Source organism: Chrysochloris asiatica, unplaced genomic scaffold (genome assembly GCF_000296735.1).
Source record: "Chrysochloris asiatica unplaced genomic scaffold, ChrAsi1.0 scaffold00027, whole genome shotgun sequence".
Taxonomy (NCBI): Eukaryota; Metazoa; Chordata; class Mammalia; order Afrosoricida; family Chrysochloridae; genus Chrysochloris; species Chrysochloris asiatica.
In genome coordinates this window covers 14,692,636-14,720,545 of record NW_006408545.1, presented here as the reverse complement: position 1 = coordinate 14,720,545, position 27,910 = coordinate 14,692,636, and the positions used below count along the sequence as shown (strand labels likewise).

The window sequence follows — 27,910 nt, the reverse complement described above, 5'->3', positions numbered from 1 at the left end:
CCGTCCTGGCTTCTAAGGAGCACTCTGGCTGCACCTCTTCCAAAACGGATCTATTGGTTCTTTTGCAGCCCATGGCACTTTCAATATTCTCCTCCAACACCATAACTCAAAAGCATCAATTCTTCTACGGTCTTCCTTATTCACTGTCCAGCGCTAGGGGAGGGCAAAAACGAGAGTTATCTTTTTAACTAGGAACACAGACAAGGAATTGTATTTTAGATATTAGGAAAAGATGGTGTTTACTGTGTTGGAATAATTGTTTTAGAAAAATAAAAACTGAGCAAGCATTTAGTCATTCTTATGAGGAGTCCTGGTGTGGCGCTATTGGATAAACACTGGACAAATAACCACAAGGCCAGCGGTTCAAACCCACCAGTTGCTCCTTGGAAACCATATACAGAGTCTCTATGAGTTGAAACTGACTCAACATCACTTAATAACAATTAACAATGAGAAGCAAAGATACCAGTTATCTGGTCTGCCACTTCAACGCTATCCTTTTCTCTAGAGTTCATTTATTGTTTTCCTCAACACTCGCAGGTAATGACTGAGACAAAAGAGGAATTTCCTAACTTCCTAGGAAAGACCAAAAATATTATCAGACAAGGAACAGGAAGCATAAAAATATCTCTCAGGAGAGCACCAATTGTTTAACTATTCCTAGCTGGTGCTGGGAGCTGCTTCAGAAGGGCTCAGAGCTCCTCTAAATTTGTTCTACATACTGGCCCCGACCGAGGCAGATGTGTACACTGCTGGGAAAGTCCTAGATGGCATTGATGTGAACAAGATTTTGAGAAATATTCTGGAGGCCAGTCGTGATTTAGAATATCCACTCAGGAGGTCCAGGATATAATTCTCAAACATTTAAAAGCAGTGAAACCTCTCCCCACCTCCTCTTTTTTGTCCTATTAAATTTTCATGTCAAGTTCATTTATAAAACAGATAAATGAAGAGATGCTCTGGTTCTATTATGAAGGGCCCCAAACTCCTGCTGTTTGGCTTTCCTTCACCCCAAGTTGTACCAGAAACATTTCTATGGAGCCTCAGCTTGAAAGCCACTGATTCAGTAGGCAGTGAATCAACTCATAAAGACTCATAACAAGTGTTTTCGTTTTGTGATTTAATACATTTCTACAAATATGGCACCCTTTGACTTCTCCCTCATCCTTACTCTTCAAGCATATGACAAGTCATCTGGACAGAACCTCTGCAATGAATCGAGCATCTAATCTCTCCTTTCTAAATTATACCACTATCCAAATTGAGGTTCTTATCACTCTTTTCTGGACATTCTCTTTGCAAGACATAGGCTTCCCTGATTCCAGGATGCCTCCTGTCTACTATCCCAACCTATCCTATATCTTGTTTCCAGATTAATGTTGACAAAACACAGTTTTTACTGTCTTTATCTCCTGCTTTGAAATCTTCAATAGCTCTTTAATGTCCAGCCCAACTATCTGAGACCATTTCTCTTCCTAGAAAAAACTATGTCTTTACTCCTCAGCTGAAGATTATTTTCATTATTCCTAAGTGTTTAACTCCAATTTCACCTTTCCAAAAAAGTCACATTTCCTGCCAGAAGTGAACTCTCTTTCTAAATTCCTTAAGAAGTCTTATAATGTACCAATTTAGTTGTATTACACTATTAACGTACATGATTCAACTCTTTGAGAAATACTTGATTGACCTTTGTAGCATACATGGCTCTTGATGAGGGAGCCCTTGTTTTTTGAGAAATAGAATACAAATATTGATATTGTTCGATTGAATGTCCCTGAATATCTCAAGCAGCAGTGTAGATAGAGCTCCACACACTGTTTTCCATATTTCAACATATCTAATTAAAATTAATCATGACATACCCATAAAAATGTACGAGTAAGACAAAATACTAAATTTTTGTTTGTTATTTTGGCTGACGTTAACGCAAAGTGATAACGTTGATTCTCTTTTATCAGCAGCTCTCATCTGCAATTATGAATTGCATTGCTTCATAAAAATGAGTTATGGCTTAATGCTGTTCACTTGGTAGCAAATGATCTCAAAACATGAGGCTCAAGGAAGAAGAAAAATAGCAGATCCTGGTGCATGAGAATTTGGTGGCCGAGGGTTTCATAAGGGACTGCTATAGTTGTCTTTGAGTTCAGGAAAACTGCCTAAGAGGCAGACCTGGTCATTGGTGAATTGGATAGTGCCTCTTAGCATTTGGCTCTTGACTCTTGTGTGCTGAACACATAATTCACTTTATTTCAGTCAAATTGTTTTATACAGTGCTTGAAAAGTTCTAGGAAAGAAGATAACAGCCTTTGTTTCTCTTAGGTCTGACTTGAATCTTTTCTGTTGTTGCATTCACTTTCTTTTTTATTGTTCTCTGAAAAGAAAGCTTGGAAAAAGTAACTTTTTTCCTAAACAATCACATGGTTTTGCTATGGGTGATATACTTTTTGTTTAATCATTTCGCTTGAGGTTCTGTTTTTATAGTATTTTAAGCTCTTTCCTTATTCTTCTATCAAGACCTTTAATTTGTAGGTTCCCAAAGTAGACACAAAGGACTCTACTGAAATGACTTGTGTTCAGCCAAGCTGGGGGATACACAATGATCTATACACATTCAGAATGATCTCAATGTTTATGCTTCTCATGCTGAATGAAAGAACTTCCTCGTGATACAATACTGTTAGACTTAGGTTTTCTACAACTTAAAAACAAAAAACCCAAAGCCTCAAGATACTATTAATTTTTTTTTTTTTTTTTTTTTTTTTTTTACAAACTTGCCACTGCTAAGCTCACTGTGGCATTCCTGGATGGTTCTTGAGGATCCTTGTTAGCTGAGCTATTGTTAGGGCACTCTGAAATTTAGAAAAATACTGTTGTTAAGTGCCCGAGTTGGTTCCAACTCATAGCAACCCTGTATAGTGTTTCCAAGGAGCAGCTGGTGAGCTTGAACCATTTACCTTACAGATAAACCGACCTTGCAGTCCAGCAAATTAACCCACAGCACCACACCAGGACTCCTCAGTTTCCTCATTTGTGACATGGGGCTAACAGTAATGACTTACTTCCCTATTAACTGAATGAATATACAAATGCTTAAGAGTCTAGAACAATGACTATGATACAGCAAGATCTAGCCAAGTGTTAATTAGAGCTGTTGTTTTTAAATGCTGTTAAGTAGGTTTTTGACTCATAGCAACCCCATATAGGGTTTACAAGGAGCTGTTGATAGGCTTGAACTGATGACCTTATGGTTAACAACTTAAAACTATCTTAGAAATCTGTTAATTAGATTTCCTGAATAGGTTTGGAGGTTGTTGTTGTTGTTAAGTGCCACTGAGTCGGTTCCGGCCCATAGTGACCCTGTGTAGGGGCTCAGAGATAGCTATCGTTAAAGGCTGTTATGAATAGCAAGTGACCTTCTCAAGGTTGAAGGTGTATCACAGGAACTAGGGTCGGCTGGGAGATCAGGAATGCTTTCTTTTAGCATTATTTTTCTACTTTAGGACACAGACTGCACTCCTTAACTCCCTGTAGACACATTATCCTGAGTTGGAAAGACTCTTGTTAACAAGAAAAACATTGCAACCCAAATATTCCCTGAAGTTTCTCAGCAACACCCTATTTCCAAGTAGATTCCATAAGTCAGTATCTCCCTCCCTTTTCCTCAAGGACACAGAGTCTCCAGGAGTTCTGTTTCGGTATCTAGGCTCCAGGGATTGGGAAGGGTTAGGAAGGAATAGGAAATCTTCCATATCATTTCATGTCTTTTTTCAAAACCCTCTTCCTGAGCATGCACTATGTGTATGATGGGGTTTCAGTAAGTGGTGCTACCTTCTCAGTACCCTCAGGTTCCTGGAAGTAGCAATTCAATATGAAGACACTTTTGTATTCTCAAGTGCATCTCCCTCTGACTGGGATGTAGTACCTGGGGAAGCCTGGGACCCCTTTCACCTGACTCACATAGCCATGATCTGCCTGTACTTTTTAAAACCTTCTTATATCAAGAAAGCATATTTTTTATATAGATTCCAAATTTCCCTAAAGTCCATTCAAAATTCAAGCCCATCTGCATTTTAGAGTCTAAGCACATCTCAGAGTCCATGTGCTAACAACCTGGGGATCTGGTTAAAATGTAGAATCTGATTCTAGGCTTCCAAGCCTTGGGGTTCTAAGTAGGGCAAGCCACTATGACTCTATGTGTTTCTTTTTCTAAGCATTTTCCCTTTAATTCGTATATAAATATATATGAATCTAATTACTAAGTAATTACAGGAGTTTGTTGGTAGAAGTACCTTTGAAAATCTTAGTCCCTGGTTTTTGTTCTTTTCAACTATAGAAACTGAAAGAAGCCCTGGTGGTGCAGTGGGTTACTCATTGAGCCGCTTACCCACAAAGTCAGCAGTTCAAGCCCACCATGCTCCATGGGAGATGGATAAAGACTTACAGCCTTAGAAACACTAGACAGTGTTGCTATGAATTAGAACCTACTCAGCCAGCACACTACCACCACCACCACCACCACCACCAAAGAAACTGAGGTCCTGGGAAACGAAGGGACTCTAACTGCCCACAGTGACCTGCTTCTTCAGGGTGGGGTCAAGAACCAGGTTAGTTGGTTCCAGTGCTCATCCCACCTTGAAAATCTCCTACTGATGATTCAAATTAAGGATAAAGAGAAACAATAAAAAGTGAATAAATAGCACAGTAGAAAGAAACTGCTTTCCTTTAAAGGTTATACAAATATGTTTACTTAATGATCTCTAGTTCTAAAGCTAAGGGGGAGATCACATCCATTGGAACAATTTGAAAGAACATAGGCTGGCATTTAGAAACCATAGTTCTGCTAATAAGATTGACATCCATGGATGAAATACTCAGACCCTCAGAGACTCAGTTTCCTCACTTACAAAGTGAGAAGGTTGAATTTCTAAACTTCCTTTCTCAGTATAACAGTCTGTGATTCTTTTGATTGTAGAGTTCATGCTGCAAGGCATAATAGTTATGCATCCAATAATAACCACCCCCCTGAGTCTGCATTCAAACAGTTCTCCTTTATTGTTTAATTCTATGCTGATGCAGTGGCTTCAGGGCTTGTCTCTTAAGAATGGGATTTCAGGAGGGTCTATTGGCATTGTGGGTTAATGCGCCAGACTGCAAAGTCTTTTGAACTGCAAGGTCCAGGGTTCAAGCTCACCAGTCACTCCTTGGAAACCCTATGCAGGGTCGTTATGGGTCGGAACCAACTCAACGGCACTTAACAACAACAACAATTGGCATTGATTTAAATTTAAAGTGACAGTTTTCACTTAAAACCAAATGGCCACCACTCATCTGTCAGAGATGGTGGAAAAGCTCCCTATCATTGGTGAAAACAAGGCCAGGGGAAGACTGTGGAACAGACCATCAATTACTCATATGCAAATTCAAACTGAAGCTGAAGAAAATGAAAACAAGTCCACGAGAGCCAAAATATGACCTTGAATATATCCCACCTGAATTTAGAGATCATCTGAAAAACAGATTTGATATATTAAACATTAAAGACTGAAGACCAGAAGAGTTGTGGGATGACATCAAGAATATCATACATGAAAAAAGCAAAAAGTCATTGAGAAGACAAGAAAGAAGGAAAAGGTCACAATGGATGTCAGAAGAGACTCTGAAACTGGTTCTCCGGTGTAGAGATGCTAAAGCAAATGGAAGAAATGAGGAAGTACAAGAGCTGAACAGAAAGCTTCAAAGATCAGCTTGAGAAGATAAAGCCAAATATTACAACAAAATGTGCAAAGATCTGGAGTCAGAAAACCAAAAAGGAAGAACACGCTCTGCATTTCTCAAGCTGGGGGAACTGAAGCAAGCCTCAACTTTTGTTATTAAAAGATTCTCTGGGCAAATTATTGAATGATGCAGAAAGCATCAAGAGAAGATGGAAGGAATACACAGAGTTACTGTACAAAAAGGAAATGGTTAATGTTCAACCATTTCAAGGGGTAGCATCTGATCAAGAGCCAATGATACTGAAGGAGGAAACGTGGATGACAGGCCACCTTGCTGCTTCCAGGGCTCATGGCAGATCAGCAGGAAGAGGAGTAACACATAGGATGTGCTTAACTTTCAAACGGTGTCATTATTCATCAAGAGTAATGCTCACACTGTGGCTGTGAAGCTGAGAAACAATGGAATAATTAATGAAAAAAAAAGAAGCTTTCTAGAATGTTAATCTCGATACCCTAAATTATTGCTCTGGTTCTGTGCTGTGGTTCTAGCCTTTTCTACAACTCTTGTACTCAGACATTCCCTGCCTTGTGTGGATATCTATATTGCAAATTCAGATTCCTTTGGGCTGACATTTGGCATTATGGAGCTGCTTAGTTCAGCAAGCTATGATGCAATTCACTCTGTATACAAACAGTATTCTATGTAACCGTCACATCTGAGGTGAGTTCCAGTGAAAACATCTTTAATCCCTAAAGTCTTTGATTTCCTTTTAAGCAATCACGCCACTCTGGCTAATAGAAGACATAATTTCAAAATAAAAGACCATTACACATAGTCTGCAAGGAGCTCTGGTAGCATATTATGAATCAGGCTGCAAATCTCATGGACAGCAGTTTGAAACTACCAGCTGTTCCGCGGGAGAAAGATGAGGCTTTCTGCTCCCGTAAAGATTTACAGTCTCAGAAACCCTGTGCAGGGTCACTATGAGTCGGAATCGACTCCATGGCACATAACAACAACAGCACGTAGTCTGCATCATACTCAAGGGTCCTAAAAGCTATAGTGTACTGCATGAATTACCATACAAGGGGGCTTCCAAAAATGTATTCATAAAAAACTAAATTAAAAGATGGGCTTTTCCCAAGAACTTTTTGAAGTTCTCTTGTACTTTTCACAACTAATGCACCAATATAAATAATGTGCACACGCATAAAACAGCACATCCAAGCACAGGAAACTAACGTGTGGGGTTGCAGTTTGCTCAAAACCTTTTAGCGAGCGTGCTATTTGTGTAAAAATATGGTACTGGTTAAGTATGTGAGAGACTTGCTATGTTAATATTATAGATTTTTCTAACTCACCAGTAGAGAAACATGTAGCTGTTTCCCTGTAATATAAGCTCTGGACTGGTAACCTCAAGGTTGGCAGCTCAAACCTACCAGCCGCTCTCAGAAACTCTATACAGGGTTGCTATGAATAAGAACCAACTGGACTACACACAACAACAACAATGAGGAAAACACAGAGCCATGGTGGTGGTGCAGTGGTTAAGCACTCACTAACTGAAAGTTCAGTGGTTTAAACCCACCGGCTGTTTAAAGAAAAGTGTGAGAAAAATATGACAGTCATGCTTCTATAAAGATTGTTGTTGTCGTCGAGTCAGTTCCGACTCATAGTGACCCTTATAGGGTTTTTGAGGAGCGGTTGATGAATTTGAACCGCTAACCTTGTGGTTCAAACGGACCCTGTGGTCTAGCACATTAACCCACAGTGCCACACACCTGGACATTCTATGGGACAGTTCTACCTGTCCTATAGGGACACTATGAGTTGCAATTTGCTCCACGGATGGCAACAGATTTGGTTATCGTTGTTAAGCGCCATCGAGTCAGTTCCAACTCACAGTAGCGCTGTATAGGGTTTCCAAGGAGCAGCTGGTGAGTTTGAACCATTGACCTTGTGGTTCAAACTGACCTTGCAGTCCACACATCAGGACTCCAACAGGTTTGGATTGGGAGGTAAATACAAAAGAGTTCTGGTGACACAATGCTTAGCCATTCAATTACTAACTAACTGAAAAGTTTATGATTCAAAACCACAAGTGTTTCTTGGGGGCAAGGACCTGGCAATCTGTTCCCATAAAGATTGTTGCTGTGTAGGGTTTTGAGGAGTGGCTGGTGAGTTTGAACCTCCGACCTTTAGGCTAGCAGTCCAGTGCTTATACTATAGTACTACATCAGGACTCCCCTATAAAGATTACAACCTAGGCAGTACTCCTCTGTGCTCTGGAATCCTGCTGAGTCAGAATCAAATAGATGGCACACAACTTCAAGGTAAACACAAGATCTCTAGCTTCCACCAAAACACAACATACACACTAAAAAAAGTCCTGGGAGTGAAAAGAAAGGCATTTTGCATATTAATCAAAGTATATCTCCTCACCCCACCTTTCTAAACAGCATTTGTTTCATTCTTTTTTTTTCCTTTATGTAGACAATTTCAGCTTGAATATATGGACCGTTTCCCACTACATCCAGCCTCAGAATGCTATTTTCCCCAAGTTTCTCATGATAAAAAGACTCAGTTTCAGAGCTGAACTGCTAGCAGCTGAATTTCATTAAGATTTTGATGGGAAACAAGTCGGAATTACAAACATCTGTGGTTAAACTTCCCTTTAGTAAACTATTTCCCAGAATTTAACTTTACCACACCAGGAGCAAAAGAAAACAGTTGAAAAAGAATGTTGCTCTTTTGTAAATGCAGAAGTAGATATTGAAATATTCTCCTAAATAGTCATCAAATCTCACTGAACTAACAGATATACATATTTTGGAAAATTAATAATTGATTGAAAATGCTAAACTTTGGAATGCAAGGAAATCTGATTTGAATGGTCCTGGTGTGGCACTGTAGGATCAGCACTGGATCACAAGGTCCGTTTGAGCCACAAGGTTTATGTCTCAAACTCACCAACTGCTCCTTGGAAACCCTAGACAGGGTCGCTATGAGTCGGAGGAAACTCAATGACAGTTAACAACAACAACAACAACCAACAAAATGTATTAAAAGTCTGTCTGGACCGTTATTATATTTGGTTATTTTGAGCAAGGAAAAACCTTAGAGGAAGGGTGTTGGCATTATTAGTGAAACTGTGACCAGTCAGAATTTGAAATTCAATTGTGAGAGTAATTATGAATTTGTCCTATCAAAGGCATTGGGTTTCTCATTTAGCTTTTCTAGGGATTTAGAAAACCCATTTCTTTTCTTTAACTGGTCAGATCATCCTATTGCTGGGGAAAGGCTAAGCTTAAGAGAATTATTGGGAAACAATGATTATAAAAGCTAAATGGATTATCTTCTCCAATGTTGCATAACCGGAAAATACGTAAGTAAAATCTGAAAGTAATCAACTGTACAGGATAAGTAAAGCTTTAGATAGCAAACATTACTGACACTATAAATCTTTATCTGCACAGTGATAGGAACAGATAATAGAAGAAGGGGTGGGGAGAGAGAACAGAGGGTTTACTTTGTGTTAGGCAATTATACACAATGGGGCTTCAACAAATTCCTAGAAGAATTCTATTACCTTTTAATATGATTTCCCCACAAACTTTCTGAAGTTTCCTTGTATAATATTTCACTGAAATCTCACCATAATCTTGCAAGGCAAATACATTTCTATATAGTTTACAATCAAAGGAATTGGGCCTCTAAAAAAGACCACTATAAGCCCATATTCTGCCTTTAATGAAAGGTGAGTTTTGAAGACTGTAAAGCAGAGACTGCAAATGAACAGCCCTCAGAATCTGGTCATCAGATGTACTGAGTGCACAGGGCATTAAAAATATTGAGTTGACAATTTCATTTAAGCATACAAGTTCTGTCTTCCCTTTCAAAAACAACATCTGGCAACACTGAGGGATGGTTTCCCTTTGAGAAGAGGGATCTCTTCCTTTCTAGTTTCTACAGACCCCGTCACTTATAGGCTGGGGTCTTTCACCTTGCTGGCTTTATCCAATTGTTGTCTGGATAGGCTCTACAAGGATCTGAGTTTTAAAACGGCTGCTGGCTAAACTGGAGAACTCTGGGACTATAGGGATGGAAATCTGTATCTTCCAGCAATTTTGTAATCATTCTGGAAGGCAGGCCATGCATCCTTATAGATGGTGCTGTTTTGAATTCTCTACCGATTTATCAAAATCAGGAACTTCTGTTGTAGACGCTATAGTTTACATTCCTTATGTGAAGGAAACAAAGAATAATTTATAAAGATAAAACAGGATACAAGAAAAGTCTATAGTTTTGTTTGTTTGTTTTTAAATCTCATGGAGACCCAATGATATGCTGGAAAAAGAGAATGGAATTTGGGAAACTTGGGCAAGGTTCATTTCCTTATGTCAATTTGGTAATCTGTAAAATGGGCATAACTTTAACCACTTAAGATTAAATAACAGAATATGTGTAGAACTCATAGGACATAGTTGTTATTGTTAAGTGCTGTTGAATCTGTTCCTACCTACAGAGATCCTGTGTAGTTTCTGAGGAGAGGCTATTGTCAACTTTGCTCATCCTACAGCACCATACCAAGACACAAATAGGGTAACAAAAGTTATTATTTTTCTTTTTTACATAGTAGTTTAAAAATTTACAGAAGACATGGAAGTTGCAAGAACCCCTAAAATTATTGCCCTGAGATAATCTTTAAACTTTAAACCTAAAATATCTCCTGAAGTCTTCGTAAATCCAAACAATAGTTTAGCTTAACCAAAAAAGAATGCCTGCATTGAACATTACGTACTTTTAAGATCCAGCTACATGAGACCAAATTGATAGGAAGTCAAAGATTATATAGGAGCCTCTGGGGGCAGTGAGCAAACGCTAAAGGGGGAGGAGCCACTCAGGAAAGCAGGGCGAGACTCTGGCTGCACAACTCTCAGCATATAACCAATATCACTGACCTGCACGTGTAGAAACTGGTGAACTGGTGCATATTTCTGTGTAGAGTCTCAGCAGTTATAAAAAATAGCAAAGTATTAACAAAAAGGAGTCATTAGACTTGATGTGGAAGAAAAATGACTCTTTTATTTCTTTGATAACCTTAAAATTGTATGCAATTATCCTGCTCGTTCAATGAACCCTGAATAAATGCTCTTTGTATTACATTTTAAATTTCTTCATATTAAGAATTTCCCCAAACTGCACCAAACTTATCATATAGACACTTTTATTGATGTAGCCACTTTTTCTTAGATACTCCTATACAGTGGAACTGCCTTTAAAAAATTCCTGTCCACCTGTGTCATTTACCAGTCAGGAAGTCTAGGTAAACTCTCTATGCCTCAGTTTCCATGTTTGTACCAGTTAAAGAAAGTAGCTCATGGAAATTGCCTAAACCAGTGCCTGGCATGTGAGAAATACTCAATAAGTATTAGTTATATGGTGTTATTATTACTACCTCTACTGGTGGTGGTGCTGGAGGTGGTTATGTGCCGTGGAGTCGGTTCCAACTTATAGTGACCCTGTATAGGGTTTCTGAGGCTGTAAATCTTTACAGGAGCAGAAAGCCTTATCTTTCTCCAGAGGAACGGCTGGTAATTTCAAACTGCTGACCGTGAGATTAGCAGCCCGACTGGTAACCACTACGCTACCAGAGCTCCTTCTACCTCTACTATATACTTAAATTTCTGTCTTTCTAAAATATTTTCTTTAACAACCTTCTTTGGTGTTTGGCAAGGAGGTGATTGCACATAGAAGTAATACTTTTCCCACATGTCCCCACTGTAGTCGCTCTTAGAAAACCATGAATTCATTCTATTTTGTATGCTGTTGTTGTTGAGTGCTATAGAGTTGGTTCTGACTCATAGCAACCCTGTACAGGGTTTCTCAGGAGCAGCTGGTGGATTTGAACCACCGACTGTACATTTCAAACTGACCTGGTGGGCCAATGTTTATCCTACAGCACCACATCAGGACTCTGCTTTATATAGCGCTGTGTATATCTTTTCTTTCTTAGACTGCATATTCTTTGAGGATAGGGTTTTGAATCTGCCTTCTTTATTCCTGTCCTTGTCCCACGTTACTGCTCTGTACATGGTAATGTTCCCAAACTGCCCACTGGGTGAATAAATACATGGGTGGCAAGATGACTGTATGCAGGAGTGTGGATGACCATTGCATAGCTGGAACAGCAGTAGAGTTGGTGACTGCTGACTAGTGACAGCAGATCTTAATGTGTTCCATGGGATCTTTTTCAAAGAAATGGACCAAGATAAGAAAATAGAAACCAGAGAGTGAAAACTATCTGAAATGTCTTTTAATAAACATCCTGCAATCCTTTAATGGCAGGGAGCCTAACTCTGTATTGGGATGTAGGATCACATATCAACAAAAAGAGTCTAGAGAAAAAGGTCTTCAGCATTAGTCTAGTTCATAGTGCTTTTTTAGCGACTAAGTTTGTCTAGTGTCAAGTATATTTATCACAGGTGGCTCATGGGGCACTTGTTTTCTTGGAAAGTTAACAACAGCAATAATAATAACAGCAAAACCCAGTCAGATGACAAGAATATAAATTCCTGTTTTACCCTCTCTTGGTTTGTTGTTGTTGTGAAGAGCCATCGAGTCAGTTCTGAGCCATAGTGAGCCTGTATAGGGTTTCCAAGGAGCAGCTGGTGAGCTTGAACCACTAATCTTACAGTTCAAACAGCTTTGCAGTTTGGCGCATTAACCCAGAGTGCCACACCAGGACTCCTCTCATGCTAGTTTCAATTCTGTCAGTTATTTCCCTTAATTTCTCAATTATCTATGAAAGCCAGTCTTTCCACCATCAGCCCCCTCTAGCATCTTCCATTTCATCTTCTCCATTGCAGTTCTGCATCCCTCTCTTTTTGGAGCCTCTGTATGGCTTTTCTAGTCACCCAAGGTCAACCTCTAATGTAGTGTTTCTTGATCTTAACAACTTCTTTTTGTTGTTGTTGATTTTTTTTTTTTTTGATAGACTAGAACTTCACTTTCCCAAAGAACACTGACATCCGCCCCTTGGGGCATGCTCCCATTTCGATCACTGCAACTCTTCCAGTTTTTTTATGAATTTATATGGTCACGAAGACTTTTGCCTAGCTTAACTCTCAATTATATGGATGAGACAACAACTACACTTTCCTTTCTTAAATGTGCAATATTAGAATGTTGAATGTCTGCCCTGATAATCATTGCTCTTTAAACTCAGCAATGACAGATTCTGTATATTGCTTGTTAAAAAAAAAAGTACAAGATGGGAAAATTATCTACACAACTAGCACAGTAACTGATGGGTGGTGGTCTTTTAAAAATCTTTTCATACTGGGGGATACTTGGACTTGTTTTAGAGGCAAAGGAAGGGCCTTCCTTCTTGGTCAGCCAGCTATTCTGCACATATTTCATGTATTCTTCCCCTAGTTTATACTGAGTCCCATGGCATGTCAGAAACCCCATGTGGTATGGGCTGAAGAGCCAGGGTGAAGGGGACACAGGCCCTGCCATGGAGGAGCTCAGGAAAAGCTTTAGGAAGGCCTTCAGCCAAGTGCCTCCCACTGCTCCTTGCTTGCCTTAATATTTTTCTTCTTTCCCTTTGAAGTTCTTGTGGTAATAAAATCCTAGGGGGCATTGAGGAACAACCATTTATATAAATCCAATTCAAATAAAGTGAGTATATTTTTAGAGTATCCTCTCATCCACATCTCAAACCTCTCCCATCAATAATGTACTTTATGTGCTTGCGTCCTCTCCTTCTCTATAAATATATATGTAAATACAATCTCCTGAACCAATTCAGCAGAGTGGCCATACCATGTTATTAAGTCTCCGGAATGTATTTGGTTTAAGGTCCGCTTACTGGCTATAAAAAGCATGGGAAACCCGATGGTGGGGCGTTGGGATCACCGAGGGACCACAGGCTAACTGGAAGTATTATGTGAAACTATGCAGTGGGAACATAATTATCCCAATCCCACCCTTTCTACACCATATACTTTGACCTGCCTGTAATGACTAATAGCTTCTTTCTGTTTCCTAAACCAAAGATCCAAACTGGCATTCTGAACCCATTAGACTCTGACAGTATTATGAATTTCACTAACTATAGTGGATTCTTTCTGGTTGGAAGGAAATCAACCAAACAGAATATAGTAATATTAACTAAAATAGCCTCATAAAAAATAAAGTTCTGAGAAAGATCACCAAATAAGGTTTTAAAAACTCCTGTCAACATATTTTATAATAATAACAACAGTTGCTGTATATAACACATTTATACAGTTTATACTATATCAGGTACAGCACTAGAACTCTCTGTAGTTTATCTAACTTAAACATAATAGCTTATGACATAGGCAACAATGGTTTCTGTATGCATCAGCTTCATTTACTGCCCAATGTCAAGAAGCTGGAAGTTGAAATTGAACTTGGGAATATCAGCATGCAAATACTTCGCTTTCTGATCCCTAAAAAATCAAATAAATATTTTCTTAATTATTGTGAAAGGAGAGTTACAAAAAACAGTGATGCATGCTTGTCTCTTAAATAAAATTACGAGACACAGTAGATAAAATACAGAATGCCCAGATACATGTGAGTTTTAGATCAACATTCCTTTCTTAATATAAATGTCCCATGTAATATTTAGGACATTGCTATTTAGCTGATATACAAATATAATTGGGTATCCTGTCTTTTATCTGGCATTTCATTCAGGCATTTCATTTTCATGCCCAAAGCAACAGGTGGAGATAATGCATCTGGGGATTAATCCCAAGCCTGGAGAGAAGTGAAGCCCTTGCGCAGAGAGAGTCTCTTCTGGTCCATCTTTTCCTCGGTGTTTGGGAATGAAATTGACCAGAAGCCATACCCCTCTTTCACAAGGAGACTGGATTTTGCACTATGGTGGGAGGTTGGTGTATCTTGGCCCTACCCTAATTTTTTTTTTTTTTTTTTTCCTTCTTGGTCTGGGAAGGGTTCCTTCTGGGAAAAGAATCATCATCATGCACCTTATTTTTATTAGTAATGATTATTAACTACAGTTATACTAACAATAAATAGCAATAATCCAGGCTTCAGTGCTCTTAAAAATACAGTCAATCTGCATCTCTGTTTTGGTTGTACGGTTGCTATAACTGTTGCCATAGGGTGTGTATATATCTATGTGTTTGTTGTTAGGTCAATTGCTCTTTCCTTTCCCATGAACTTAGGTGACTTTGTATTCCTCCTACTTAGCATCTCCCACGCAGTGGACTTGTGTTGTCTGTCTTGGCTCAAGGGACTCCTAAATCACTTAAGGATCCATCCTCCTTCACCAAAGTTCTGGTTTCAACATAAAACTTAACAGTAACACACTCCAACAGTAGTTCTTTGAATAAACCTATCAACAGCATATGCTGATCATGTTTACTTTTGTAATGGGGCTTGGTTTTAATCCTAACTTCTTTCTGGAAAATAATGGCTTGCTTTCTAGTTAACGGATCTGCTCTGCCATCTCTTAAGAGATTCTTTCGAGGCTTACCATCCAAACTTCACTCATCCTCTCCTGTTGTTTTCATTCTATGAAAAGGCTTCACAAAGCTCATGGAAAATGGAATGAAAAGATAAATGGAGTTTTTCTACCAGCTTTCTAAAGTCCTTTTGTATTTGTTACAAAACATGGGTCCAGTGTCCTAACATCACAGAGAAGCAGGAAGCCAGTGGCAGAGCTTACACACTTAGTGGTGTGACTTGACAAAAGGATTCTACCAGGACAGGTCCACTTCATGAACCTGAGGCAGAAAGTCACTGCAGACCCAGGTGAGAACAAAGCAGGCAGGACGCACACACTTCAGTCAGTCTGAACAGTTCCAAAGTCTCAACTCTCAACTCACAACATTCAAATCCAACTAGCAAAGTCAAACTATTTCAAACTTCTGAGCTGACGTTGTCCCGCTGAAACTCATAATGGTGCCAGAGGAGGGAAAGAGGGGAGAAGAGAGAGTGGAAGAGGAGTGTGGCACAATCCGCGGGACGCAGGTGCCAAACAGGGTGGTAGGGACACTGTACCTCCAAAGTAGGCAGCAGCCGTCCGTGAGCCACATGGGACTCAATTGTCTCAGGCTGGTCTTGTCTGTCGACCGCTGAGCTCCCTTCGATGTCAAAAGCATTGTCCGCCCTGGACGCCGAGGCGCCCGAGTAGGCTGCGCCCCAGAGCAGCCCCAGACACAACACCGAGCACCAGGTCAAGCGCAATGCCATCTCTCCGCTTACATCCAACAGGGCTCTTCCTGGGGCGGTTTGTCTTCTTCAGTCCCCTCGGAGGTCCGAGGTGCAGCTGTTCGCGATGATTTTACCTTCTCTCTGCCTGCAACCTCCAGATGTGGCAGCTCAAAGCAGCCCAACCAGCTCCTTATTAAAACAGGAGTGAGAGTAAGAGTCTCTCTCACACACCCCCTCCCCCTTTCTCTCTCTGTTCCTCACAATTTCGCCCTCTCTCTCTTGCCGTTCTTCATCCCGGAGGCTCCGGCTGAAGAACACACAACTGGATAGAGTTTAAACAGTGTCAAAGGCAGACAGGATGGGGAGAGCCAGTGAGTGTCCAGCCACCTTCTAGCGTCTGTCTGGGTCTAAGTACTGACTGAGCTCACTAGTTCTGGCTTCCTCCCCACACTCATTCTCACCACTCCCTTTTACCTTCCACTCCAAGCCCTCCCCCTCCAAGCTGGCCTTTCAGACACCAAGGTCAGGCCTTTTCCTTTGACCTTCCCTCCCCTCTCATTTTGGAGCCACTCCAAGGGTTCCAAATGAATAGGTAGCTTTTTGTAACTGCTTCCTCACATCTCTTATTCAAGGTTTTTGTTGTTGTTAAGTGCCATCGAGTCGATTCTGACCCATAGCGACCCTGTACAGGATTTCCGAGGTTGTAAATCTTTACGGGAGCAGAAAGCCTCATCTTTCATCCACGGAGCAACTGGTAGTTTCGAACTGCTGACCTTAAGGTTCGCAGCCCGATTCATAACCACTATGCTACCAAAGCTCCTTACCTGATGACATATTTATTCAGTCCTCTCTTCGTATCCTGCTGTGGCTCTGTGGATAATGCACTGGATCGCAAGGTGGGTTTGAACCACAAGGTCAGAGGTTCAATTCACCAGGTGCTCCTTGGAAACCCTATATAGGTTCGCTATAAGTGACCAACTTGAAGGCACTTAACAACTCTTGGTATTCAGAGGAAAACTGCCTTGTTAGGTGTGCTCAAGTTGGCTCCCATTCATTGTAACCCTATGCACAATAGAGTGATACAGTCCAGTTTCATCATCACAGTTGTTACGCTGGAGCTCATTTGTTGTTCCCCCTGCGTCAATCCACCTCATTGGGAGGTGATTTTCTTTTTTGTTGGTCCTCTACCAACTATAATATCCTTTTCCTGGGTCTAGTCCCTCCTGATAATGTGATCAAAATACTGAGACAAAGCCCTGCTATCCTCACTTTTAAGGAGCATTTTAATTGTACTTATTTCAAGACAGACCTGTTTGTTCTTCTGACAGTTTATGATACTTTCAGTATTCTTCACCAACACCATAATTCAAATGCATCAATTATTTTCTGATCTTCCTTATTCATTGTCCAGCTTTCACATGTGTGTGAAATAGTTGAAAATGCCATGGTTTGGATCAGGTGTTACCTTAATCTTCAAAGTGACATCTTTGCTCTTTAACTCTTTAAAGAGATTTATGTAGCAGATTTGCCCAGTGCAATAGATTGCTTGATTTCCTAACTGCTGTTTCCATGAGCATTGATCTAAGTAAAATGAAATTCTTGACAACTATAATATTTTCACTATTTATCATGATATTGTTAATTGGTCCAGTTGGGGGGTGGTGTTTATTTTCTTTATGTTGCGTTGTAATACATACTGAAGATTGTAGTCTTTCATCTTCATCAGTAAGTGCTTCAAGTCCTCTTTGCTTTCAGCAAGCAAGGTTGTGCCATCTGCATATTGCACGTTGGTAAAGAGCTTTCTTCCAATCCCGATGCCATGGTCTTCTTCTCAGATTATTTGCTCAGCATGCAGACTGAATAAATATGGTTAAAGGGTACAGCCCGGACACACATCTTTCATGATTTTAAACCATTCAGTGTCCCCTTGTTGTGTTTGAATGACTGCCTCTTGGTCTATGTACAGATTCTACAAAGCACAATGAACTATTCTGGAATTCCCATTCTTTGAAATGTTAAGATCCCCACAGTTGAATTATGCCTTTGCATACTCAAGAAAATACAAGTAAACATCTTTCTGGTATTTTCTGCTGTTAGCCAAGACCCATCTGAAGTCAGCAGTGATAGCTCTCTTTTCATGTCCTCTTCTGAATCTCCCTTGAACTTCTGACAGCTCCCTATTGATTGTGTTGCAAATCTGTTACATAAACCTCTTTAAAGAGTTAAAGAGCAAAGATGCCACTTTGAAGATTAAGGTACACCTGATCCAAACCATGGCATTTTCAACTATTTCATATACATGCAAAAGCTGGACAATGAATAAGGAAGATCAGAAAATAATTGATGCATTTGAATTATGGTGAAGAATACTAAAATTGTCATAAACTGTCAGAAGAACAAACAGGTCTGTCTTGAAATAAGTACAATTAAATGCTCCTTAAAAGCGAGGATAGAGGGGCTTTGTCTTAGTATTTTGGTCACATTATCAGGAGGGACTAGACCCAGCAAAAGGATATTATAGTTGGTAAAGTAGAGGGTCCTGGTGTGGCGCTGTGGGCTAATGAGTCAAACTGCAAAGTCGTTTGAACTGCAACGTCAGTGGTTCAAGCTCACCAGCTGCTGATTGGAAACCCTGTACAGGGTTGCTATGGGTTGGAATCAACTCGGTGGCACTTAACAACAACAACAAAGTAGAGGGCTGTTGATGTACTGCAAACATTTTTTAATGTTCTTCAGCAAAATTTTACTTGCATGTGATATTATTTGATAATTTCTGCATTCTGCAACTCACCTTTCTTTAGAGTATTGGCAAGTACCAAAATCTACAAATGTGTAAATCTCTCTTACATAAAATGTTGTAGTATTTGCATATAACCTATGCACATCCTCCTATATATTTTAAATGATCTCTAGATTAATTATAATACCTACTGTTGTTGTTAAGTGTTGTCAAGTCAGTTCTGACACATAGGGATCCTGTTGGATTTCCAAGGAGTCGCTAGTGGTTTGTACCCCCAGTTTTTTGGTCAGCCTTCCAGTGCTTAATGTACAACACCACAGAAGGATTCCTAATACAGTGCAAATACTATGTAAATAGCACTTCATGCTCTCTCATGGCTTTTGAGGAATTGCTTTGACAAGTTAACTGGTTTAATTCTCTCTATCAAGTATTTTGCTTGAATCCTCAGATAGCAGGAATATTGAGGGCTGACTCTATGTATTTATGTAGCTCTTTTATGTAGTTCGTTCTGGTTTGCAGGAAAGTGGGTGGCAAAGGGATTCCAGAGGCCGAAGCCAGAGGTAGATGATCTCAGATGGTACAAGGGCAGGATGCCCACTTTCTTGAGGTTTCTAATTTTCTATAGATGGCAGCTGCACTCTAATATCTTCTCTCGAAACTTGTTGGCCACCCCTCTGCTGCCCCATAGTCCTCACCCAGAGGGTTTGGGAGAAGAATATCTTTCACTGCAGAGCTGGAAAATGACTTCATTACTCAAATGCATGAACTTTTATTTACAAAGAACATCTTGTTTTCCTGCTAAAGAGGAGCTTTGTAAGGGACCAGGAACAAGGCTTGCAGTGTATGAGCCTGTTAAATATACTGCCCACAGTCCGACCTCTTCCTCTTGGCCTGTAATCTCGTGCCGACTACATCTGTCTGATTCATGTAACTTTTCCAAGATTCTGGTTGAAGGTGGGCTACATTTACACCAGGGATGTCAGTGAGCGCTGAGCTGATAGGTACCAATTTTTTATACTTGTTTTGTAATGGAGTCTTAAACATATCCACAAGTCCCAAACTTGGCTTGTTGTTGTTAAGTGCTTTCAAGTTGATTCTGAGGAGTGGCTGGTGAGTTTGAACCATCAACCCTGAAGTCCAGTGCTTATCCTACAGGGCCACAGCAGACTTAGACATGATTAAATAAGACAACCAAACAATCATAATTAGGTACATTTCTAGATGTTTGAAATTCCAGACAGTCATGTGATAAAGCACTTTCACAAAACCGAGTCATAGCTCCATTTTATAGAACAGAAGTCATTTTACCTAAGGACAAACAAAACAAATATTTACTTTGTTCCAACCATTTGCTAGATACTTCATATATATTATTTGTAAGCCTCATAGCAGTCCTGCAAAGTAGGACTGACTACGTTTTCCTTTTTATAGAAGAAGGAAGTTCAAGAAGACCAGGACATTTGCCCAAGGTCACACAGATGATAGAAATTTGAGTTAAGATTTGATTCATTGATTCCCAAGCCATCTTTTGTATCTCTACCTCACTACAACTCACAAAATGAAGGCAGTGAATTCAGAGGAATGAAGGATGAGCATTGCTGGGTTTTGAGTGTCTCCTATGTGCCAGACACTTTATATTAATTACCTGATTTTATTTTGCCTTAATGATATAAGCACAAGAGGTAGGTCTCATTATACATATTTGGCAGAAAAAATTGAATTGCAGAAATTTTCTGAGCGTGGAATTTGTTCTAGGAAAATGGTAAAAGTATTGCTAGAGTCCAGGTAAGTCCTTAATTTTCATATGACATATTACAAAAGCACAAAAGTCAGAAGATGCAAGAAGAGTCCTCATAGATCCCAAAATACTTTAATATTTTCATGTTTAAGAGACAAAAATAGTACTGTAAAATTACCAAAAAAAAAAAAAGTCTAAGACACTTTACTTAGTAACTTAGTTCTTAAGTCATAATGCAATATAAAAATATACAATTATAACAAACAATTATGCTAATTTATGGTCATCTTCTTCATAGAAACTAGTGAACCTTTTAAATTAAGTGGAAAAACTTGAAAGTATATATTTGGTTTGGTTGTTTCTTTGAGAAACTTATATTTAGAACAAGATAACCAGACTCTGAAAAGGAAAAAAAGTGATGCTCTCCTTTTAAAAGAGTTTCAAAATGTGTGTGTGTGTGTGTAGTATATATATATATATGAAAGTTTGTGGGAAAGTTCTATTACATTCTAGTTTCATTTTTCCATGAACTTTTTGAAGTCCCCTTGTGTATCATGTGTTACTATTAAATGCCGTTGAATTGGTTCCAACACATAGCGACCCTGTATAGGGTTTCCAGGGTTGCTACAGTGCACAAAAACTGTCCATATTTATTTTCTGAAGGATTCTATCCTGTTTTATGTTCGCTGTCAATTAATAGCACACTTTTTATTTAGCCTGAGACATCATCTCCTGCCTACTAGGCAGCTAGCAAGGTCTTCAAGACTTGAGCAGTAGGAGGATGAGTGGATTTGTAGCTGGCCACATTGCATCTAAATAAGTCTTACACTGCAATCCATGGTCTATGGACTTTTAATTAACTATATGTGGTGCTGCAGGATAAGCACTTGACCATAAAGTTGGTTTGAACCACAAGTTGGGCAGTTCAAACTCACCAGCTGCTCCTTGAAAACCTTGGAATTGACTCAACACGCTTAACAGTAACAACAACAACATACGCTTGCAACTCTTTGCTCTCATCTTCTTTCTGCAGATACTCTTATTATTTGAATCAAAACAGCATGGTATGCTGGAACTTGGGCTTTTTAATGAAATAAAACAGAGTTCAAATCTTGAGTCTGTTGTTCAGTAGTTCTAGGAGCTTGAGTTAGACACCACTTAGTTGCTCTGTATGTCAGTTTCTTCATTTGTAAAATGGGAACTATGATGTCTTCTTCCTTGAGCTTTTATGAAGAGTAGATGCAATAATGTACTTACAGTCATAGTCAGTGTTCGATAGACACTAGCTTTGCAAAGGCTTGAAGAATAATACAACTATTTTTAAGAAGGAAAAACAAAAATATCATTCACATTTCTGACTGTTACATGTACCTTCCCTATATTAGCCATGAATGAGGCAATTATGGATCACAAGGCAGGCAGACAAAGACAGAGTGTGGTTGGTTATAGCAAGTTAGAAGGCAGTAAAGCAAAGGAAATCATCTCTTCACCAAAGGGTTACCCCTATACCACCAAATTCCTGAAAGGGAGCAGATTGTATTCCTGCTAACAGTACAACTGGGAGCATTTCTACCATGGTTGCTTTCCTATAATGACCTTCCTTTTCTTCTTTTCATGGGATTGGGCCGGGCCTCCACCAAGTCCATTAGCTTCTTTGTGAATCCCTCCAACGTCACCACAGTGAATTGAAGAAGCTGCCATCATCTCTATCACACAGATGAGAACGCTGAAATTGAGAAAGGCTAAGAAGTTGAATGGAGGCTGTGATAATTCAGCGATAGAATTTCTGCCTTTCACTTGGGAGACCTGGGTTCAACTCCTGGCCAATGATTTCAATGGTAATTAACTCCCTTTCTGTCAGTGAAGACTTGCTGTGATGCTAAGACAAACTATTCAATAAGTTCTGTCGATCTGTTTCCAAAATAGAGTCAATGAAAACCATGTGGATCACAAGGATTTGATCTACAAGCATTCCCCATGTGTCATGAGCCAACCTAACAACAACAAAAAACTGAATGGATTTCCCAAGTACACTAAATTAGTTAGTGCAAAAGGAGAGCTCTCTGCCGTCTGACTCTCATGCCAATGTTTTCCATCGAGGCTAAACTATTTTTAGTTCTAGGAGAAGCAGATCTGGCTTGTTAGAGGCTCTATCAAAAGAAGGTTCTTGAATTCCCTTTTGAGTCCCCTGATATAGTTATCAGTAGATAAATATCAAGGCTGCCCTCTCCCTTCAGCACTAGACATTTGGGCTTGTTCTCAGGGTTCAAAGATGTAGTGAGGGTGTTGTTAATGCATCCCATGTGCCCTTCTGTAAATAGAAAGTCACATCAGATGCTATTTTGGATTTTTAGGTGCTAATCTTGGCATAACTAGACAGAAGATTATTGTGGGGACTGTGTACTAATGACACCAATTTTATGTTGAGATTGTTCAGAAAAGCAAGTAGGAGCTATTTCCTCCCGTGAGGCCCCTGCTATCAAGTGGTGGGAATATAAGGTGAAAGATCTTTTTTTTTTTTCTGCTCACACACCTCTTCTCTCAAACTGTGCTTCCCCTGTCTGCTCTCTGTTGGAAGTTTAGGTTATATCAGAAGCAATAGCATGAGTTCTTTAGGAGATGGGAGGAAACATTTTAAAAGTTGTTCTTTTTCTCATTAATTTTCTTGAGCTTTTTGTTCAGACCCTAGATTGTTGTTGTTGTTAAGTGCTGTTGAGTTGGTTTTGACACATGGCGACCTTGTATAGTGTTTCCAAGGAGCAGCTGGTGATTTTGAATCGCCTGGTTCAAACTGACTTTCGCAGTCCAGCCCATTAGCCGACAGCACCCCACCAGGACTCCTTAGAGCATAGATCGTATGTGCTATACATATTTCCTCTTCTGGCTATGTTAGGAGTTTCTGTGAGGCACAAATGGCTATATACTTGGCTACTAACTGGAAGGTCAGAGGTTTGAATCCACCCATAGATACCTCTGGTCATCTTCTTCTGGAAGATCCCAGCCATTGATCTTTCAGAATCCTAAGGAGTGCAGTTCTACTCTGAAACACTTGAGGTTGCTATAAGTCAGAATTGACTTGAAGGCAACTTGATCTTTTGTTGTTTTGTTTTCTGACAATGACACTGACTACCACAATCTCATTTGGCTTTTAACATGTGCTATCTTTATTTATTCTCAGTGTAAATGAGAATTTAATGGCACTTCAGATAAAACTGGAGTCTTGGTATGGCACTGTAGGACAAAACACTGATCGCAAGATTGGTTTGAACCAATAGGTTGGCAGTTCAAACTCAACAACCACTCTTTGGAAACCCTATAAGGGTTGCTATGAGTTAGAGCCTACTATATGACACTTAACAACAACAACAATAAGAACAAGATAAAAGTAAAGTCCTAGCGTGGCACCGTAGGATTAGCACTGGACTGAAAGGTCGGTTTGAACCTACGTGGTTGGCAGTTCAAACCCACCAGCTGCTCCTCGGAAACCCTATATAGAGTGTCTATAAAAGTTGGAACTGACTTGATGGCACTTAGCAGCAACAACAACAACATCTTTACTGCTTCTCATTAATTCACCCATTCATTTATTTACTTAGTATTTACTGAATTCTGAAGTACGCCAGATTAGATGCTATATTTGTATTCTAGAGCTGTCATACAAAGAACTAAAAATTACATGGTTTATAACAACAGAACTTTATTGTCTCATGATTCTGGCGATTAAAAGTCTGGATTCAGGGTATTCCTTTTGATAACTATGAGGGAAAACCTTTTCCATGCCTCTCAGCTTTTGATGACAGCGGGCACATTCCTTGGCTTATAGGTAGGACTCGCCACTGTTTGCTTTCATCTTCTCTCTGGGTCTGTCTCTGGATCTTAATCTGTACATTCGACTTTTTATATTGGAGAAGCAATAACTGTTTGACAGATAGTATGTAAAATTCATCCTGAAACTCTGCAAATTTGAGGCGTTTTAATATCTTCCCTACTTCTGAGTTCTTTATTTTTTAATAACCAATTGATTTCCTAATGTAAACATGTCCAGAGTGCATTTTTTCAAGAATAATGCAAGTAATGCAGCAGTAGGTTATAATGTTTTTGAGTTAGAAGAAACAGATGGAATAGTTACTGCACCTGCTCTTGCAAAACAGATTAGGACACATCAAGTTTATAGCCCCTCCATGGTAACAACAAGCCTTCTCTTAATGGACAGTCTCTTTGTGATGCTGGCGGAGGTGGGATGGGGACATAAACAGTTTTACAGACCTTTTTTGAACTTTGCCCAATTCTCCTTAAATCTATCATTTCATTGTCAAATCCCAGAAGCTCCTGTTTTATATTGATCTCATCACTAAGACCATGGTTGTTGACACCTTCTACTTTCTGCTCATTGCATTAGCCCTGGGCATTAATCATTTTCCTTTAGCAATGAGTAAGGAATTATCCTACTAGACCAAAGGGCTAGCCACTCAGAAGCTTCTTGTTAGAACCATCTTCTCTCATATGAATATTTCATTATTTTCCCATCAGGTTAAACTCCTTGGATCAGGATGACACTTATGCTATTATCACTTATAAATTCTGAGCATTCTCTCTTCACCAGAGTATCCCTGTCCCCCGGTGTTTATAGAGCCTCAGTGAGAAGAAAGAACATCATCAATCTCCTAAATGACTTCTCAACATCACCCTACAGACCAGGTCCCATTTGTACTTTATGCACAAAAAATGAAATACTGCTCAGTTCTGTGCCATCCTCACAATCATTGTTACACTTGATCCCATTGCAGCTGCCACTGTGACAATCCAACTCATTAGGGGTCTTCATCTTTTTTTGCTGACTCTCCACATTACCAAGCAGGATGTCCTTCTCCAGGGATGGTCCTTCCTGATAATATGTCCTAAGTATGAGAGACAAAGTCTGGCCATCCTGGCTTCTAAAGAGCATTCTGGTTGTACTTTCCCAACACTGCTTTGTTTGTGCTTCTAGCAGTCCATGGTACTTTTAATATTCTTCTCTAACACACCATAAGGCAAATGCATCAATTCTTCTATGCTCTTCTTATTCATTGTCCAACTTTCACATGCATATGAAGGTACTGGAGATACCATGGCTTGGGTCAGGCCCACCATAGTCCTCAAACTGATATTTTTGCTCTTGAACATTTTAAGAGGTCTTGTGCAACAGATATGCCTAACACAAAGACTTTGATTTCTTGATTGCTGTTTACATGAGTGCTGATGGTAGATCCAAGCAAAAATGGATTCTTTGACAACTTCAATATTTTCTCAATTTATCATGATGTTATTAATTGATCCAGTAGTAAGGATTTCTGATTTCTGTACATTAAAGTGCAATCCATACTTAGGGCTGTGGTCTTTGATCTTCATCAATAATGGTAAGTTCTCTTTGCTTTCAACAAGAAAGGTTGTATCATCTACATATCACAGGTTGTCAATGAGTCTTCCTTCAATCCTGATGCCACATTCTTCTTTATATAATACAGCTTCTTGAATTGTTTGCTCAGCATACAGTTTGCATAAGTATGGAGAAAGAATACAACCCTGGTGCACACCTTTCCTGATGTTAAACCATTCAGTGTGTCAACTTGTTCTTTTCAAACGACTGCTTCTTGGTCTATCTACATGTTCCTTATGAGCATAATTAAGGATTCCTGAAATTCTCAGCAATGCTGTCCATAGTTTGTCATGATCCACAGTCAAAAGGCTTTGCATAGTCAACAAAGTACAGGTAAACACCTTTCTGGTATTCTCTGCTTTCAGTCAAGATTCATCTGACTTCAGCAATCAAAGCCCTCATTCAACATCCTTATCTGAATTTAACTTGAACTTCGGGCAGTTCCCTGTCAATGTACTGTTGCAGCCATTTTAAAATGATCTTTAACAAAACTTTATTTCCATGTGATAATAACGATACTGTCCAATGATTTCCGCATTCTGTTTGGTCACCTCTCTTTGGAATGGCTACAGACATAGATCTCTTTCAATCAGTTGGCCAGGTAGCTCTCTTCCATAGTTCTTGCACAGATAAGTTGAGTGCTTCCAGTGCTGCATCAGTTTGTTGAAAATTTTCAATTTGTATTCCATCAATTCCTGGGGCCTTGTTCTTTGTCAATACCGTCAGTATACCTTGGACTTCTTCCTTAAGTACTATGTTGTTGTTGTTGTTATGTGCCGTGGAGTCGGAACCAACTCATAGCGACCCTGTACAGGGTTTCCGAGGGTGTAAATCTTTACGGGAGTAGAAAGCCTCATCTTTCTCCCACGGAGCAGCTGGTAGTTTAGAACTGCTGACCTTGCGGTTCACAGCCCGAGTCGTAACCACTACGTTACTATTGGCTCTTGATAATTTGCTATTTCTTGAAATGGTTGTACATGTCTATTTCTTTTCTTTTTGAACATGCCTTTCATCTTCTTTTGATGCTTTCTGCATCATTCAATATTTTGCCCATAGAATCCTCTGATATTTCAAGTTGAATCTTGAATTTTGTTTTCAGTTCTTTCTGCTTGAGAAGGGCTAAGCATATTTTTCCCTTTTAGTTTTCTAACTCCAGGTCTTTGCACGTTTCATTATAATACTACTTTTTTCAGTTTCCAAGTCTTTTTATTTAGACTTTTGTGTTTTTTTCCTGAATCAATAAATATTATAGAAAATAAAATAAAAATGGCTACCATTTTTTCTCCCCTGCCCATCCCTCCCTGCCCCCCAACTAAGAATACACTAGGCCACCTTACTCAAGGATTCTCCCTACAGATTTGGGTCAGCAATGAGGTTGAATGGCATTATAACCCCGTGAAACATTTTCAGAGGAATTTAGCTGAGGTGAGGAAAGTTTCTGAGGTCTGGAGATGACTAGGTTGTTATTATTCTTAAGTGCCGATGAGTCAATCCTGACTCATAGTAACCCTGTATAGTGTTTCTGAGGAGCAGCTGGTGGGTTTGAACTATCAACCCTGTGGTTCACAGTCCAGTGGATTAATGTTTTGGGGAGAAGAGATGGTGCCTGGGGCAAGAACCTAATCCATAGACAAGGGTTTCTAAAATGTTCAGGGTTCCCTCTTATGTCTCAAAGGAAAAAATATGAGAAGATTTCCATCCCTGGGCTCCCTCTTCCCTACCGCCGCTCCTCCTCAACCCCAGGAGTGAACCCTGGTTAGGGATAGGTAGCAGGATAGAGAGCCCCTCTCAAATGAGGGCAGCAACAATGAGGGGCAACTCTTCTCAATGTCTGGAAGACTCCTCTTGTCTTCTTCTGTCACCATGTGAATAGCCAAAATGTCCACCATGACCAATTCTGTGGATATAGTTTTCCCTGTTACTGGGAAGGTCATAGCTGATGACTAGGGTAACCTGCTGTACAAAAGGTCATTTGGTAATCAGTTCTCTGTGAGAACCAGAAAGGAACTCCCTCATGATCATGTCTCATTCCTTTTGGTCCATATCTCCATGCATGGAGGAAGCAGTAAAGTCTCGGGCATGCATG

General features: G+C 39.7%; 1 protein-coding gene and 1 pseudogene across 1 annotated transcript in view; both read right to left on the bottom strand.

Moving 5' to 3' along the window:
* LAMA4 (laminin, alpha 4) overlaps nucleotides 1–16,005 on the bottom strand; it is a 226,313-nt gene extending 210,308 nt beyond the window's left edge. The window contains exon 1 of the mRNA XM_006839983.1: nucleotides 15,778–16,005. Within this exon, the coding sequence (XP_006840046.1) occupies nucleotides 15,778–15,969 (192 nt within the window). The 5' untranslated portion in view covers nucleotides 15,970–16,005. The remainder of the gene's footprint in view (nucleotides 1–15,777) is intronic.
* Nucleotides 16,006–16,098: 93 nt separating this feature from the next.
* LOC102838535 overlaps nucleotides 16,099–27,910 on the bottom strand; it is a 55,601-nt pseudogene continuing 43,789 nt past the window's right edge.